Source organism: Symphodus melops (assembly GCF_947650265.1).
Source record: "Symphodus melops genome assembly, chromosome: 9".
Taxonomy (NCBI): Eukaryota; Metazoa; Chordata; class Actinopteri; order Labriformes; family Labridae; genus Symphodus; species Symphodus melops.
Genome location: NC_136699.1, coordinates 15,417,332 through 15,435,653, shown reverse-complemented (window position 1 = coordinate 15,435,653; position 18,322 = coordinate 15,417,332). Strand labels below are relative to the sequence as shown.

Genomic DNA, 18,322 nt, shown 5'->3' with positions numbered 1-18,322 from the left:
CCACGTCTCAATACAATTGAAAGCGGCACAGATGAAATGTACCACTCAGGGCTAACTAAAGCTGTAAGATAAATACCACATATCCAGATTGCTGTGCAGTCGGGGATTTGTTTCTGTGAAACAAACCATACACACATCAGCGTGTGTGTCTGTGTGTCTCTGTGTGTGTGTGTGTGTGTCTGTGTGTGTCTGTGTGTGTGTGTGTGTGTGTGTGTGTGTGTGTGCGTGTGTGTGTGTGTGTAATAGACACTGATCTAGGTCCTAACTGGCAGAGGAACTGGTTTAAAAAATATGGTTGTTGTGACTGTTACATCATTTCAATATTGCTTTGAGGGCTTACCAAATCACCTGTTCTCTGGGATCAGATGAAAAAGATCATTACAATGACCACATCGTAGAGATACTTCTGGCAACGTCGTTAAATGGGAAAACCGCCATGCAGATGATTTGTCTGTGTGATTGTTCATCTTACATTGTTGCTAATTTGCAAGACTTTTGCTGAGGCTGATAGAGATGATATTTCTGCAGGTATTTTTTATAAGATAACTGAAAAAGTGGTATTATGAACACAACGCACCACGAGGAAGTTGATTGATCCACAATGAATACTGTTGTCACTGTGAGTTTCATGGCAATGTGTCAAACAGTTGTTTGCCAGTTCACTAAAATCCACAAATGTGGATGTTGTGGCGATGGCAAAATTGCAAAATACATTTCAGTCAGCAGTTTGAGTTGTGTAACAGAGTCTCCTATTCTTAAATGTAGTTTGCGAAAATGCTCCACCACGAGCTGTGGTGTTATACTACAACCACAAGTCTTTAAAAGAGGCAATCAGACAACGAAAGGAGCAGGATAAGGTTACCGTAAATTCCGGACTATAAGCCGCTACTTTTTTCTCACACTTCGAGCACTGCGGCTTCTACTCCGGTGCGGCTAATGCATGGATTTTTTATGGGGGACAATGAGCTTCTGCCGCAAAAACATTTGACTTCGTCACGTCGGATCTTAATATCAGTCATTTTGCGCTTCATGCACGCACCCTCATGATGGAAAACACACGGAGAAATACATATGATGCAGCTTTCAAGTTAAAGGCGATCGAGCTGGCTGTCAAAGAAGCTAACAGAGCTGCTGCACGTTAAGATGACACTGACAGCGACAACAGAGACTGAGGAAGTGAGTAATGAAGTCATTCTGAGGCAGTGAATGGATGGACTTTTTCTTGTGAAAAATATTACGTCATTTTTCATCAGCCGTGTTACAGACACCGTCGGCTAGGCTTCGTATTGTAACGGTTCATGTTGTAAAGTCAGTAGTTGATAATGTGTTCATAATTCCGATTATGTGGAGAGTCAGTGAATGCACCAGCGAGAACGTGTTGAGTGGCTGTATGAGAGAACGCTGGGGGAGAGAGTTGGATTGTTACGGCAAGTTATGTGTTGCTCTCTGCTGTAAACAGCGTGGTCACGGCCGACAGTGATTGGGTTATTAAAAGTTATTATTTGAACGCTCTCGTCGTCCTTTAACGTCCGTACGGACGCTACAGTATTTGCGGATGTTACCGGTAGCCTACGTCTGTGTAAATAGCTCTTGTTATAGCGTGGACACCTGCGGCTTATAATCAAGTGCGGCTTATATATGTACAAATACATTTATTTACTTATTTTTAGCCGGTGCGGCTTATATCCAGGTGCGCTCAATAGTACGGAATTTACGGTAATTGCACTATTAACACAACAGGTCCCTTAAGAGATGTTTTCTTAAGTTCATTTTCACTTTGATTTAACATGCTGAATTATTTGTTTCATATGAATGGCATGAAATAAAGTACACACACGCACAAACAAACACACCTAAAGAAAAGGAAAGGAAAAAAGGATTGTACTGAGGCAGCTTGCCCAAGGGCAGTCTGCCAAAAGTGTGGGAGAGAGACACACAGGGAGAGAGAGAGAGAGAAGGGGAACAAGGAGGGAGAGAGGGCAGGAAAGTCCTTACATAGCCAACAGGAAGAGCTGTGTCAGGGCAGGAAGCTCCTTGTTTGGGCATGGAGGTTTCCTGGCTGGATGGAAGACTGACATTTCCTCTACTGGCTGGCTGCTGGAGAGGGGATCACATGAAGGCTGTAGGGAGGCTGCAGAGGTGGTGGTGGACGCCTGTTAGGCTGGGCTGGGCCTCCTCTCTGGTTTCAGTTGCAGTGCTCTGTCCCTCTCAGCGCTGTTTGACTTCCCCATGCTGTGAAGACTGCTGCTAGAGGCTCATTGTTGTATGGACACTTCACAGCACAGCGTTCATTGTCTACACTAATGACATACAATACACCACTGTGTAGTCTGTAAAGTCACAGAGAACATGTTGCACCATTAGCATAATGATCCATGTAGTGTATAGAACATAGTGAAGTGGAGACAACATAAGGATATGTGAATTATATCTGTTGATAACTATATTAATTTGACTCATTTTCTTAAACTTTCATACAAACATTTATGGTTCCAAGTGACTTAAGTGATCCTCTAAACTGCTTCTAGCGCCATCATCAGGTCAAATCCTCTGGCTGACAGTGAATATTTTGACCCTTGTGAATGAATTCATTATTCAGTAACTCAGTAAAAAAAAATGTTGGATTGGTTTTTCCTGATTTTCAGTGGGAGATTTTTTTGTTTTACTAATCCCAAGAAGTGCTAGGCAAAAGTGGAAGCATGGGTAAGTGATGGTGTTGCGTGCATATTTTAAAAATGCATTCATGAAGCAGACGGTTAGATTGAGCTAGAGAGATGGCTGAAAGATCCCGACCAGAGTAAAAAAAACACATCTGTCATTCTAAAATCTCCACTGGCTCAGTGTCTTTTTACAATCCACGAGAGACACAGTCTTCTCCTCCTTAGCTTGCTGATAGGTCGCACCAAGAGAAAATTCAGGCTACAAACTGACATAAACTTTTCCCTTACCAGCCTGACTTAATACTGTCCTTTTTTTGTTCTTTGCAAAGCGTAAAATACATTTGCTTTGTTTTGTTTGTGCATCTCTCAGTCGTTCTGCCTTCATGATGAAGTTGACCTCACTCCATTCGCCACTTTGGCATTTTGAAGCTGTGAAAATACGAGCCATCAAATCAAACTATTACACCATCAATAGCTAAAACCTTGCTGTGGCCTCATGCTTCATTGCTTATTGATCAACCACCTGTGCATTTGTTTTCACAATAAACTTAAACTACAGACAGACAGACCGACAGCAGCCAGCGCTCCAATCTGACATAATAATAATGGCAAAATATTCTTCTAAACAGTGCTCCTTATATTCTGCAAGAAGGACCACCCACAAGTTCCTCTACTATTTGTGTACTTCTCTTTAATGCTAGAATGAAGAAAACAGTTGGAATCACTCTCAGATGGTTGAAACAATTAAAAGATACATCTCACATATTTTTCAAGATGAATGAATCTATGAAAATACGTACTAACAATGAAAGAGCAGGACAACAGGTTTGCATAGATGCTGACTTAGGAAAGATCAAATAATTCAATTCTTTAAAAAAAAATGAAAACACTTCCAGCACTTAGTATTCCAAGGCAGGTTGGCTTAGGTTGGTAACTAAGGCTGTCAGCAACAGATGTGTGGACAAATAAAATAACTTTAGGGTTACATTTGTTACATATGTTGAACTATTACACACTCATAAGCTATGCTAATGTGATTTTTTCGAAGCAGTTATACTGTATAGATTCCAAGCACCCTTCAAGTGCCTCTCCCTGAAGTCATAAAGAGGTCAAGGGCAGTGTTTTGAAGACACATGAGAACAGTTATTTAATTTGAAATGAAAACATCCCTGATGACAACACTTGTCTTTATGTACAGTAGTCTATTTCCTGAACTATGAAGAAATGCCCAGGGTGAGCCCACTATCTTCAATTTTCAGAAATGATCTTCAAATTATCTGACATCACTGGTATGTCCTAATTTTTTTTTAAATATAATTTTGTTGTATATCATAACTGACAACATGTGATTTAGTGTCCTGTAGCAGATATTTTGTAAAATACAGTTGTCTGGAAAAATGTTGCTACTGTCACAGGTATAACTTTTGTATGACGGTGACTAACTTAACAATCTAACTTAATTTGACTTTATTTAAAGCTGTTATTGCATTATTTTGCCTAAGATAGCACCACTATTTCATGATATCTATATCAGTGTAAATCCTCCAGGCATGGCTAAACTGAGTGCAGCTGAGAAGCAGCGATTGTACAGACCGTGTAGGGATGCTGATCCTGTGGCAGAGCAGAATACTTGCAGAAAAGGACAATAAAGATATGCCACAAGCATTGAAAAAGAAAATCTTTGTACAGTCACACATCCTGAATTAGATTTTACAGTTATAGCTGTAAAAAGCTATAACTGCTGCAGAGCACACAAAACCACCAAAGACACGAACAAGCACAGTACACTCCTTTAACATTTTAAGTTATTACATGGCTACTGGTTTACCAAACTACTCACACCAATACCATCTCACATAACATCACTACAACTCCTTCCCTAAACGTGCGTACACACACACACACACACACACACACACACACACACACACACATAAACACACGCACATATACTCAAATCAGCAGACTGGGAAGAATACATGAAATGCAGCCAGAGAGGATGGAAACTAGACAGGCAACAGGGTGTTAAATACAGTCCTAGACACAAACAAACAAACACACACACACACACACACACACACACACACAGAGAGACACACGTGTACACCCTCAGACATCCTGACACACACATACTCACATGTTTTGTGTCTCTGGAGGATTTCCTGATAATTCATAGTCAAGGACAGAAATTGATATTGCCAGTAAGTAAAAGCAATCTTGTTTAAGAAATCGTACTTCAGAAAAGTAATATAATTCAGTGAATAAAATTACACATTAAATTTACTTTTGATATTGGGAATACCTTAAGCCTACAAAATCATACTGATTTATACAATTGAGCCGTAATGCTGCCAAACAAACCATAAATTACTCTTCAATTGACGGTCCCTTTAAAGGTATTTTGTTAAATTATTATCAGTTTTATATTGAACATGCCTGTTATTAAAAAAGAAAATCCAAAAACATTTTTGTACAAAATGTCAACAAAAATGACCGTGGTTAATTTGAAAGGGCTTTGCATGGCGGAAACATGATGAGAAAGAAGCATCGCCAAAGACCTGACCATTGATGTATGAACAATAAAAACTACACAAGTGGCACATTTTTGCACACATAAAACAATGTTGCTTGGCAACACAGCGATGGTTGATGCTCTCATCTAAAGATAGAGCGACATTCACAAGTGAATTCACCACTCAGTGAACAGCAGTCTGGTCCTCTATCAGTCCTTTATCAAACTTATCTGTTTACACATTCTACAAGTACAATCGCTCTGTCCCACTATGACCACTTCACTCAGCCCTTCTATACAACCTAGACGTATAGTTTATTAACCATTGGGGTCCTGATTTGTCTTGGAGATCATGGCATCTAACCACTAGCCTTTAAAACTGAGATTTTCTATCGAGGATAGGCAGATGTCGGTTTAAAAAAATTGACTTGTGCTGGACTCAGCTGATCGAAAACCAAAATGGTCATTGGTTAAATTGGTGTCCAGTGAACAAAAGCCATAGCCCTGAAAGTGGACGCACTGAATACAAATCCCTGTCTCTCTCGTCCCTGTTTTTAATTCTACCTACTGTCCAGTCCTTTCAATGAAGGTTAAAAAACCCCCCAAAATTTCTTAAACGTTAACTAAAACAACACCCCTAATGATGTATGGTTTGAACAGCTGAGCATTTATTTAAATAAAAAGCAATAATGTTTGGCACACGTTAATGTAAATCTGCACACATAATAAGAAGAAGATGAATGAGGAGTATATGGGAACAACACAATGGGTGAAAAAAAATGTTTTACTGCATTTCCCTAAATTTAAGAGGAAGAGAGCCCCTCAAACTCTTTTAGCCCGCTGGTCTGGCTACAATAACAGAATATGGCTGGGGTCATTACTCACGATGAAGTACTCTATTAAGCAGCAGTACAGAGCTAAGCACGCACACACACACACACACACACGCGCGCGCACACACACACACACACACATAAACCCTGAGGTGTAGGGGTAGTATGCGGATGTGTGTGCCTGTGTTGGGTCAAATGTGCTGGCTCTGTGTGTGTGAATTACAATAAACTGCAGGGCTACTTCTGAGCTGTAAAAACACACACACACACACACACACACACATTCTGTGCACTCCTTGTAATCTAGCACCATTACTGGCAGCTTCACGTACATTAGAGGATGAAAATGATGAAGGGTGGGAGAAGATTGGGCCGCTAACGGGGTAATTTCACTGTGGGGGCATTTGAGGTATTTATAGCCAAACGATTGAAGCGATGAAAGCATACAGGGTTCATGATCTTATCACAGATGTATCCTAATGGAAACAGAATAACAATGATACAGCAATGTACAGTTCACACTCGGCTGAAGGTTTGAGTTAACTGTATAGAAAAGTGACTGTCTCACCTTGTCAAAGCATTTCAGCTCCAAGCCAAAATTTCCCCAGGTTAAAGTTCTGGTCAGGTCTCATGACTTCACTTTTGCAGTAATAACCTGTCAACTGTTTCACATTAGGAAGCGTAAAAGCATACATAGACACTTGACAGAGCTGACAGATGCTGACATGCTACTGCATGCAGTCACAGGTCCTAAATGAGGAGCTAACGGTGTGGATGTGACAGAGATGTGGCTGTGCTGCCTCGCCTTGCACACACTTATTCTTAACTAGCTGTTAGGGAGGCCGACAAGGAAAGACAGAAGGAGTGAGAAAGGAGAGGAGGATGGACTGCTTGAATTTATGTCAATATAAAAAGTTATTAATTACCTTCAATATGGGGACTTTCAACGATTTTGGAAACAGAAGTGCATCCTGTCCTGCTGATGGATAAATAACACGTTTTATTCCTCTTTAATGTCTGCATGGTAAATATGAAGTAGACAAATGGATCTTGTTACCTGAGCTTTAAGGAAGCCAGGCTATAGCTGTTTCGTTAAGCATTTATGCTAATCTAAGCTATACATCTGCTGGTGGTGTCTGTTTGTATGTCATTACAGATGATTTCTTCTCCAAAGAAAATGAATCAGATGTGATTTATTGAAACAGTTTCATGTTTTAACTTTTCAGAGAATTTTATAGGAAAGCTCCCCAAAAGTTTAACTAAACGTTGTCAGACCCTTGAGGAATGATTTTCCCCCGACAATACTTGACAGAAAACAAGCGCGTCTATGATGCAAGCTGTTTATATAACGTGCATGTGCCGATGGACGACTAAAGCTCCCTGCAGGTATCCTGGTCGCTTGCACCCTCCTGTTCCCCAGACACAGCGCACTGATGACATCAGTTGGTGTAAAAGTGCCCATTAGTTCCACCTCATCATTGTGGGACAAATATAGCAGCTCAAGGCTTTCATCAGACGTGGAGGACAGCTGTAGTGAGGGGGCGGGAAAGGAAACCTGGCCAGATGATGATACACGTGCACCGTATCCCTCCTCTTCCTCCTCCCTAATTCTCATGTCATATTCTCCCTGGTGATCAAGCTGTCACCCCTGAGACTGATAACACCTTATGGTTTTGGTGCTTAGGCACCTGTAAATGGCACACATGTATCTACAGTATACTATGAATACACTCACTCACACACACACACACACACACACACACACACACACACACACACACACACACACACCTGTTTTGCTCATTCTCTATCCAATGCACACATTTGCTGATTATGCTTTCAAATGAAGCTCAGCAGCACCCAGATGACAAGCTTCTGTAATACCTGCTACTGTATTATCCAAGCCAAGCGGCGACAACACACAGTTCCATTGTCAGCAAGTCAAAATTACAATACAGTGGGACAGAGATTTCTTTCCTCCGCTGGTAGTCCTGAACCAATGATATTGTTTTTCTCCATTCAGTTGTGTGACTAAAGCTGCCTATCCATGGCAGATTACATTATTTATCATCCACTCATACCAACAGGTATTACCTAATAAATGGGTTAGGGCTTATCTTTGGGAAAATACACAGGGCTGGATTAGGTTGTGGGCAGTGCTGATGTTCTGTGGAAAAGCAGAGCACTTGCAGGATTGTGTGTGTGTGTGTGTGTGTGTGTGTGTGTGTGTGTGTGTGTGTGTGTGTGTGTGTGTGTGTGTGTGTGTGTGTGTGTGTGTGTGTGTGTGTGTCTCAGAACAGGTGGCCACCATGTAGGATCAAACACCTGGCCTCCGCCTTTTGAATGACAGGTGGTGAAGTCACTGTAGGGCACATCTGGAAGGCAGGGGTGGAGACGGCTGACACAGATTGTGTTTTAAGTCTCTGTTTCTCCGCTTTTGATGTTTCAAAGTTAGACGCATGCAGGGGGCCCTGATCTGTAACTGCAGGTGGAAAGTTGGTTTTGTTTGAACTTTATTAATCTAATTTCATTAAGTAGTTCATACTCAAGCACAGTGCCATGAATGGCCCATTATGTTTTAACTTAAACACTCACACAAAATCAGAGCTAACTAGGGGTTTAGAACAAGGATACTCTAGTTGTGATCGGCTGCCTCTTAATATTAGACATAGTTTGGGTACTAAATAAAAAAAAAATTGGCATCCTTTTATCTTCAGGTAAACACTCTTAGATCTTTGAGCTAAGAAACAGAGTTAACCAACCGTAAAATACAATAGATGTATTTAATATACACAATGTGTCATTTATGATATTTTTCTTTCAGTTCAGAAACACCTTTATTCACTGACACTGCCTGTTTAGTGAAAACTTTTTTTTCAACCCAAGTCAGAGATAAATGTTTAAAGGGCAAGATTTGTGATTGTACAAGGGTCTGATTTAGCCCACCAGTTGAACATACAAATATGTGTGGCAGAGGTTGTAACAGTGCTCCTCATATACAGTGTATGTCTAAATAGCTAAATAGCCAAGAATATGTCCATGAAAGCCAAATATGAGTTTGGTTCTATTAAATCTTAAATCAACAGCACTCCCTCACATGTATTCTCGCACACACTCACATAGTTTAAACATTGTAGCTCTCACCTCTAATCTGAGCTGTTGTGACAAGTGTGCGGTTGTTGTAAACTCTTGAACTATCGGTCAAGCAAATCAGTGACCCCGAAAAGCATCCCTGCTGCCCACGAGGAATAATAATATGTCAAAGACAAATGCAGAATTGTGTGGTTGGGAACAAGACAGTGTAGAAATTATTGTTTTTCTGCTAAATCACACTGTTCTCACCTACTATTTCTGAGAATTGAAAAACAAATTACACAAGCCTTCCATGTATACATTTCCATTTATTATTTTGTTTGTGATGTTGTTATTTAGGGTTTGTTGTCGTTCATAATGCAAACGAAACCCTTCTAATTAGCTTCAGAAAGCCATCTGCTGCAGAACATTCAACCGTCTGATACAAACAGACAAGTCTCTGAGAGCCATGACTGCATTTATTTACGCAACACTCAGGAATCGCACGCTCCAGTCAAAAAAGAAAACAACTCAAGCCCACTTACTATCCTTAACACATAAAGACTTATGAGGGCCTGTTTGCATTTCAGAGCCACCCAGGTGGCTTTTTTTGAAGCTGTAGTGTACTTGATGCTGAGTTGAAGAGGTGTCATATTTGGAGGTACTTAAGCATGCACTGTTTTGTTGTCTGTTCAAAGCCATGTACTTCAAACAAGCATGGCTTATTAAGTAGAGCTAAAGTTGCCAGGACACCTGTAGATTATTGTGGAAGCGATACGTCAAAAAACTCTTTTGTGTGCTGCAAATAATTTCAAAGCTGCTTGCGAGTTGTGCTGCTGTTACATCTCGTGTGTTTTTGAAACAGCAAAAGCACATTCGAAAGTTTCACACATCTTCACCATAGACTGTTAATATTATGATCTTAACCCAGAAATATGAAAACAAATGTGTGGCTTCTTTATTATTAATGATTTGCCTGTGTGTCCTGGTGTGCAAGGCAGAGCATCCGTTCTCGGTCAGGTCTGTGCACAGCACGAGGAGGTCATTGAACGTTAATGGACTGCTCGTTTTGGTCACGTTTGTCGTAGTTGCACTTTAGGTCTGACATTTGTTTCACTCTGTGATACGCCAAGTACGTTTCCTGAACACTGATTCTTTTAAATGCTGCAATCTACCTGAAATATAACCATAAGGAGTCTGGAAATCAAGCAGTTTAAATATAACCTACTTATCCCAAAAGACTCAACAGGTGTCGAGTGCAAGAGGCAGAAAAGGAGAAAGCACCTGACGACTGTATCACCATCCCTATTGGCAGTGAGATAAAAAAAAAGAACAATCCCAGTGAGGCAAAGAGGGGCTCTGAACACAAGATCAATGGAGCATATTTAAAAGACATTAGAGAGCAGTCCTCCTGTCACATCCCTGTGATAAAGTACAAGAATGGAGCCTTCCAGCATACAGTACGATGTCTCTAAGAAGGAGAATCTCCAGTGCCTTTCGTCCCGTGCTTCATCTCCATGTGGAAACAGAAAACGGCTGACGGTGTGTGTGCTATGCCAGGCTTCGGGTTGTCCCTCATGATATTGGTCACTCCCCAGCGGCCCAGGAGATGTCAAGGGTCGAGGGCACAGGAGAAGGGATAGCTGCCGGCCCCGGAGCCACTCATTCACTCTCTAACTTGCTCACATTAAAGAGGTCTCTAATCACTGTGGGGACTTGGCCAATGATGTGCTTATCAAACGGCATATTTCAAAAAGGCATCTTAAAAAGCCTGAGGGCGAAGAGGCAATAAGAGCACATTTGTATGTGGATGAAAGGGAAAAGTGTAGACAGACCTTGCATCAGAATACAGAGGGGGGAGATCATTAGCATCTCCTGCAAAATATGTACTAGAGGGTGAACGAGGTAGAGATGGAGAGGGAGAGAGGAAGTATGTGGGACGGGGTTTGGAGGGTGGATAGGGAGGGAGAGAGAGAGAATGGTTCTATTCGCCATTCGTCCTTTTTTGTTTTACACAGTTCCCAAAAAGAATAAGAGAACAAATACATTTTTGAACAAAGCCAGGGCTCTTGAAGTGGAAGCCCGTTGGGTAGCGTGAGGTGGCTCCATTGTGGGTTACAACAGAGTGAAGCCACAACGCAACTGCACCCCCGACTCCTCATGAGCTCCTCTCACACCTCCCTCAACGCAAGCTTTGATAAGTGGAGACGAGTCTCGAATAAGAGTAGGAGGAAGTGATGGACAACACAGTTCAATGGTACTGTGAGGAATAATGTCTGTGTGTCTTATTGTTATGGACTGTGACATTGCTCGCTAAAATATTGTCTCAGGCTGAGAGAAGCACAGCCTGTGGTTTGTACATTGAGTAAAAGAGTTGTAAATTTAGGAATAAGTTATGATGCAAAAGCTGCTTATTTTTTGTTGGTCTGCTACCAGTGACCAAAATATTGTTGCTAACAATGACAGGAAGTAATAGATTTCAGAATTTTTTTTCAGTGAAAGCGGTCTGAGGTTTGTTGTAATAAAAAAAGGCTAACTATGCCTCTGAGAAGAACGCATCACTACTAACAATTAAAGATAATTTAACTTCTTATAGATTTAACACTGCAGCCACAAAATACTAAAGGTAATTCAACCTGTCATGCAATCTGGTCATCTGAAGCTCAGCTGCTTGTTTCACTCTTCACTGCCATAGTGACAAAAGACATCATGATGTTGCCTGATCCTGTACATGCTGTCTCAATATAACCTATGTACTCAGGAGATCTTTGTCTCTTCATGTTGTGGTAAACAGGACGTTGCCTAGATCCTATTTTAAAAGGGGAAATTTAGAGCTGTGGAAAACTGGAAAAAATTGCTATATTTTACCAAGATCACAAATGCAATCAGTTATAGAGGGGAAATTAAGAATGACAATTGTTTGGGTTGAAAAAATTGGCTCCATATGACATTTTGCATTTGGACTGAGATTAATGCTGAATTAATCTGGAACAATTACTAACCATAAGGGTCACACGATGAATGCTAAGGAGCTTAGCTTTGTTTGCGTTTTTTTTTAGTTTGTTGAAGATTGACTGTTGATTGTTGCGTGATGCTTAAATGTGTTTTCTTGTTTTGTTTGTTGTAGACGCCAGAGAGATTACGTTAAGGCAATAATAATCAAACAGGGAATCAACTGTAAAGATCAACGTCATACGTCATGAGGTAGATTTTATTCAACTAATTTGACAATTTTTACATTTTACATTTTCACTTATGTGGACACACATTAAAAGTTAAGAGCCTGGTGTCCACGTATAGATCTCTTTCATGGCAACCCAGAGTTTTAAAAAGAGTCACACAGAGCGGAACAACGGCTGATATGGCTGAACAACGGCAGATAACACGACAGATTTCACACTGCATCACATGCAGACACACAGCAGGAAACAACTGCATCAGTCAGTCTATACAATGGCTTTGTAAATCATGCAAAGATGCATCATGCATACATGTGCACACAAGCAAACACAGATACACACACAGCTCATCAGCCCCAATTTGGAAAGTCAATTTGGGATCAGGAGACCAATTATCTTAATTATTTTCCTTCTCCCTCCGTCTCTCTCTCTTCTTTCTGTTTTACCTCATTCTATTTTAGCTGTGTTTGCATTTGTGAGTATTTTGGTGTACAGTATGCATTTCACAACATGAAATTGCTCCAAGAGAAAAACTTGGGATTGTTCTTGTCTATATAGGTTTAAAAAACCAAAGCTGTTTTATTTCCATTCTCAAGCATGAAGCAAGAATTCCTTGCCCAGGGACCAGTGGTGGATGAATAATGACTGTGCGACGAGGCTGTTATTATATTCTGCTTGGAATACCAAAAGAAACAGCAGTTAAACCTTCAGGGCTAGTTCTCTTCAGCTACACCCGTGCATCAATTCAGTCTAACCTACACACATTCTGCCCAATTGTGTGCTTCCCTTCGAGGCGACAGCTTCTCACCGATCACATTTGCGGAAAAGAAGGTAATTATCATGTGATGGATTTCACCTGCACTCTGTTAAAATAACCCTGCACATGTCTAAGCACAGTTTTAAAATGCCACTCTCCAACAGATCATTCCTCTAACAGCACACAGAAAAGGAATAAAATCAATATGTTTTGCAACTTTGCCTCAGGATCAATTTGTTGGAAGTCTGTGTACTCATCAGTTAGGGCCAGTTTATATCATAAAATCTGAAATGAAATGGAAATTAAGATGAGTTTAATATCTTCAAGAGCATGTTGGATCTAGATAAGAATTTCCATCTTCAGTGTTTATAGGCATGGTAGTCATGCATCTGTGTTATCTTTAATATAAGATTCAATTGGAGACCAGTGATTTAAATAGAGGCTTTCCATAGTTTCATATTTTCCTCAAAATGGGGTGACTCTTTGTGATGTGATGTTGTGGTATAAATCCACTCATAATCTGAAGTTAACAGTTAACATGTGAGGCAAAAAGTAATAAAAAAATCTTTATGAAATGGTGGGATAAAAAGCATCACAATTAAGAATGAAAACAAATGTACTTATATATTCATATTTTTATTCATATTTCATTTCTGGGAGGATATCTTGTACACCAAATATCCCATTGGCAGTTAAGCGCATTCAATGTGTTTAGAAGCCAGAAACAGTCACTTGTTTTAACAAACACAAATACAAAATAAAGATAACCACAAAATAATGAACTGCATGTATATAACATACAAAAGAATCCCATGCCTACTCAGTAGGTAACTTCAACATTCCAGCTCTTGAAGATGTGGATATTTACACTTCAGTTTTACAAAAATATACTATAGAATTTTTCTCCTTTTTTGCTTACATTCGAATGAAATGAAGCGGTGCCCCCACAGCTCGTCCCCTTTTCCTTCCTCTGAGTTCGACTTACATTCTGTAACAAAAATATTCCCTCAACCCTTAAGGCGAGATGCAGTGCATCCTCTCTTTCTTGCGCGCAGCCGAGTCACAACACCAGCAAGGCTTCACAAAAGGCACCAAATAACAGGAGTGTTTTGTCTTGTTTCGTTGGTTTTTTTTTTTTTCTGTTTTTTCCTTCTCTCTATTTTTCCATACAACCAAGCGATATGTCACATGTGAGCAAGAGAGAAAGAGATAGTACCAGTGGATGATATTTACAAACATAAAATAACATCACTCTTACTCATGCTTGAATACTTAAGTGCTTTTTTTTCCAAACAATGTCAAAATGTATCACAGCATCATCACTACATAATAGAGAAAGTATGTATAAAATATGGCCCTGCTCACTTCAAATAATACAATGCAAATATGCAAATCATTTTTCACATCAATGGTACCAAAGAATGATAAAAACGAAACATGGCACATGTACAATATACATATATGATAGCTTATGTATATCATTCAATGTCTTTTGCACTATGTGAGAGCCTGCAAGGGCGGACGTGCTTTAGCACCACAACTGCTGCCGATCTGTTTGTCCCTTTGTCTTTCTGTACCTAATAGCAGACAACTGTCAGTGCACGTTTCTTCTCTCTATCTCTTGAGTTCCGTATACATTTGAAGTGCTGCATTTGTTTTACAGAGCCAGAAATAAAACTCCCTTTTATCTTCTATTGTCTTTGCCCAGTTCTTGACATGCGTCTCTTTCTCACTTTCAGACGAAACTGGAGATTCACCTAACACTGCACAAGGAGCAGAAAAGTGCTTTTTTGGAGGGGAAAACAAAGTCTTTTGATGCTGATTTCATTCCTCTCAAAGAACCTTTAGGAAGGAGAGGTGTGGGGAGACTGAAGAAAGTTTTTTTTTTTGCTCTCTCTTAGCAAATCTCGATTGTCCTTGGGGAGAGAGTGGTCTGCATGTCTGATAGAGGGGTGGGGATGGGGGAGCTGTAGATGTTGGAGGCAACTGAGGAGTGGAAGGGGGAAGCGACCTGGGACTGAAAGGTGGTGGACATGGACACTGATGGGTAGGTGGTGGCCACGGAAGGCGACGGATAGGAAGTGTGGACGGGAGAGGAGTAGCAGGAGGTGACAGGAGAGGGGTAAGAGGACACAGGAGAGGGGTAAGAAGTGATGGGTGACGGGTAGCTGGAGGCAGGTGAAGCAGCTGATACGGATGCTGCTGTTACTGCTACCGCTCCCGCTTTTTCCGCTTTCTTGTCCTTCTGCCGGAGGTGGATCTTTGTGTGCCTCTTTCTCTCGTCACTGCGGGCAAACTTGCGTCCACAGATCTCACAGGCGAATGGCTTCTCGCCGGTGTGAGTGCGGATGTGTGTTGTCAAGTGGTCACTGCGGCTGAAGTTGCGCATGCAGATGCGGCACTGGAAGGGTTTCTGGCCGGTGTGGATGCGGATGTGACGAGTCAGCTCATCAGAGCGCGAGAAGCGGCGGTCACAGGTCTCAACCGGGCAGGCGTAGGGCCTCTCGTGAGGAGGGGTTTTACTTGGCCTGGTGGGGTACTTGCGCATACCCCTGGGCTTGATCAACTGGGACTGATAGACACCCTTTATGTCCTGGGAACCAGTCTGGGTGGCAAAGGCCTTGATGGTGGACAGAGGGGTGAGTGAGGGCTGACTGGACTGACTCTGAAAGGGCTTCTGGTCCGGGGACACCAGGCTAATCTCACCCTGCTGCTGAGGGAACAGGTAGTCTGGGATCATGGGAACAGGGAAGCTGGTGTTGCACGTCTTGCCGTTGGGGTAGGCAGGAGGAGGATACTGCACCGCTCCAGCTGAGCCAGGAAAAGCCTGGCCCTGGTCTGGGAAGATGTCAGAGTTGTGACTGGAGTAAGTGGGGGCAGCTGAATAGATGGGGTTTGGCTCGCTGTGGTGGATGGAGGAACTGAGACTGGAGCTCTGAGAGGAGGAGGAGGTAGAAGAAGTGGAGGAGGAAGGGATAGATGAGGAGGAGGACGAGGTGGTCTGTGAGGCCGTTGAGGAAGAGCTGGAGCTGGGGGCAATATTCCCCATCAGACCTGTGAACAGGCCCAGGATGGGCTCGGCCCAGAGGCTGTTACTGCAGGTGGTTGCGGGCTCCAGGGTGAAGCGTCCTGTGTAGGAGATGGGGGGCAGCCTCTGAGTGGAGTAGGTCTGCTCTGTGACTTGCTTCTCACAGTTGAAGGGGATATCAGGTAACGTATCTGTAGAGAGCACAGAGAGAGAGAGAGACATTAATCAGACTGTCGATATTCAGAGAGGGGAAGAGAGAGGGAATCCTGACAGCGCAGTGGACAGTGTGTCGCCCCTCTCTTCTGTGACGGACCTATCAGGTGCCCACACAGGGAACCCGCCACCCTAAACACCACACACACACAAGCACACCCCAACAGTGTTCACCCCTCAAACTTTAAACTGCCTCTTGCACACCTCAACAAGAGCTGCTGTGCAAGATTTCCATACTGTCATTTACCTCAGCTTTCACTCTATCTTTCTTTCATTTTGTCTGTCTTGCTCACGAACACACACACAGACACACACAAACTCACACTCACTCACTCACATTCTTGAAGCCCATCACAGAGCCCGAGGCAATTGATTACCAAAACTGCAGTTCAGCTGGTTTTAGGAATGCAATTTGAATTGAGCTGTAGGAGTGTCTAGAGGCATGCGGTGACGGATCAGTGTTTGAGTCCTCTGAGAACCAACAGGATTAAGAGCTATCAATAAATTAGTATTAAGTCCAATTTTTTTTTAACTCCCTGTTTTTATTCATTGGTAATTTTGTCAGAATATTTAGTATCCACTCAGCTTAAATTTAAAGTTTTCCTTGTCGACACCATGTACTTTGAAGTATGACATTTCTACACACAAGCAAGGCAAATAAACTAATGAATATTTAGAAATACAGAATTTAAACTTAAATGTAGGCTGTAGTTGTAGAATTTTTTGATGTGTGTAAATCATGCACAGCAAAGCATTAATTTCATGTTATGCTGTGTAGCCCTTTATTGCTTTTAACTCTTTTCTTAGTTTGATAAAGCTCTGCAAATCTCATCTCATGTTTAGTTTATTTTTACATGCAGCAAAGAGAACCACAGAAAAATCTGCTCTTACCTCCAGCAAGGTGGTCATACTGTTCTCCTGGCTCTCCTGAGCCGAAGCCTGCACCTTCGGGTGCCGAGGCAGTCAGGAAGGGTGTCCCTGCAGAGCTGAGCATCATCACCTCTTCCAGCTTGGGGTAGTTATCCATTGGGGAGTGAGGGAAGCTCAGGGGCTCTGAGATCTGCAGGGTTGGGAGAATCATCTCGGTCTTGGCTGCAGCCATCCTCTGCTGGTGCTGTGACTACAGGGCTGAGGCTGCGCTAGAGCTGCTGAGGACGACAGAGAGGCTGGGTGCACTCTGGAGGAGCGTTGCTTCACAGGTGGAGGAAATCACTTAGCTCAGCTCAGGGAGCGCTGCTGCACACTTCTGCTGATGCTGAGAAGATGCTCCGTCTCTTCTGTTCTCCAGCTGTCCTCTTGTTTTTTCTCTTTCAGAGATGAGTAAAGATCCACTTGTCTTTTCAGAAAAAATCAAAAGTGTCATTTATACTCATTCCCTATATTCAACAGAATTAATCAGCAAATTAATCCTGATTTATTAAATAACTTATCCAATCAGGTTTTGACCTTCTTGGACGAATGTTGTTTTGAAATTGCTTTTTTGTTTGTTGTGATGTTTCTCGGAAAGGGACTTCTATGTGTTTGTCTATCTATCTCTGCTCTACAGTTGCTCTTGTGGGCTCTCAGGGCTCTCTCTGTGCTGAGAGGTTTCCCCGCTCCTTTTATACCCTCTTGCCGTGACGTAGATGTCCATATTAGGAACGGAGGAAGCCCATATTTAGTCACTGCAGTGGAGGACTCATGACGCTGGCCTGGGGGAAAGCAGAGAGGAGAGACTTTATATTAAGCTCTCGCAGTAAATTGCAGGGACAACGGCTCTCTTCCTCTGTCCTGAATCGACGTGTCTTCATAGCAGAACGGCTTCTTCAGACAACAGCATAATTCTTTCTCTCTCCCTGCCGTCCCGTAGATTTGATTTGGATTTCCCATCTGTGCAGCAGGCAGCTCTGCTGCCGGAAAGCCCGGCTCCGCCGTGCCTTATAAGGTCGTGACTACATAAGGACCTATTCCGGTGGGTTTCCATTTCCCTGTCCTTATTTGGAACTTCCTGAGGCAGCGCTGATCGCTGCTTGGCAGTGAATGAGAGGCTGGAGTGCAAATCATGTCCTGCGCTCACAATAACTAATGT

At 42.1% G+C, this 18,322-nt stretch overlaps 1 protein-coding gene across 1 annotated transcript; it reads right to left on the bottom strand.

The window, feature by feature from the left end:
* Positions 1-13,630: 13,630 nt before the first annotated feature.
* egr1 (early growth response 1) lies at positions 13,631-17,862 on the bottom strand. The gene is made up of 2 exons (XM_079352411.1): positions 17,146-17,862; positions 13,631-16,232 (listed from the first exon to the last, which is right to left on the bottom strand). Exons 1-2 carry the CDS (start codon positions 17,354-17,356, stop codon positions 14,911-14,913), a joined length of 1,533 nt encoding a protein of 510 aa, XP_079208537.1. The 5' UTR covers positions 17,357-17,862; the 3' UTR covers positions 13,631-14,910.
* Between the last annotated feature and the right edge of the window lie 460 nt (positions 17,863-18,322).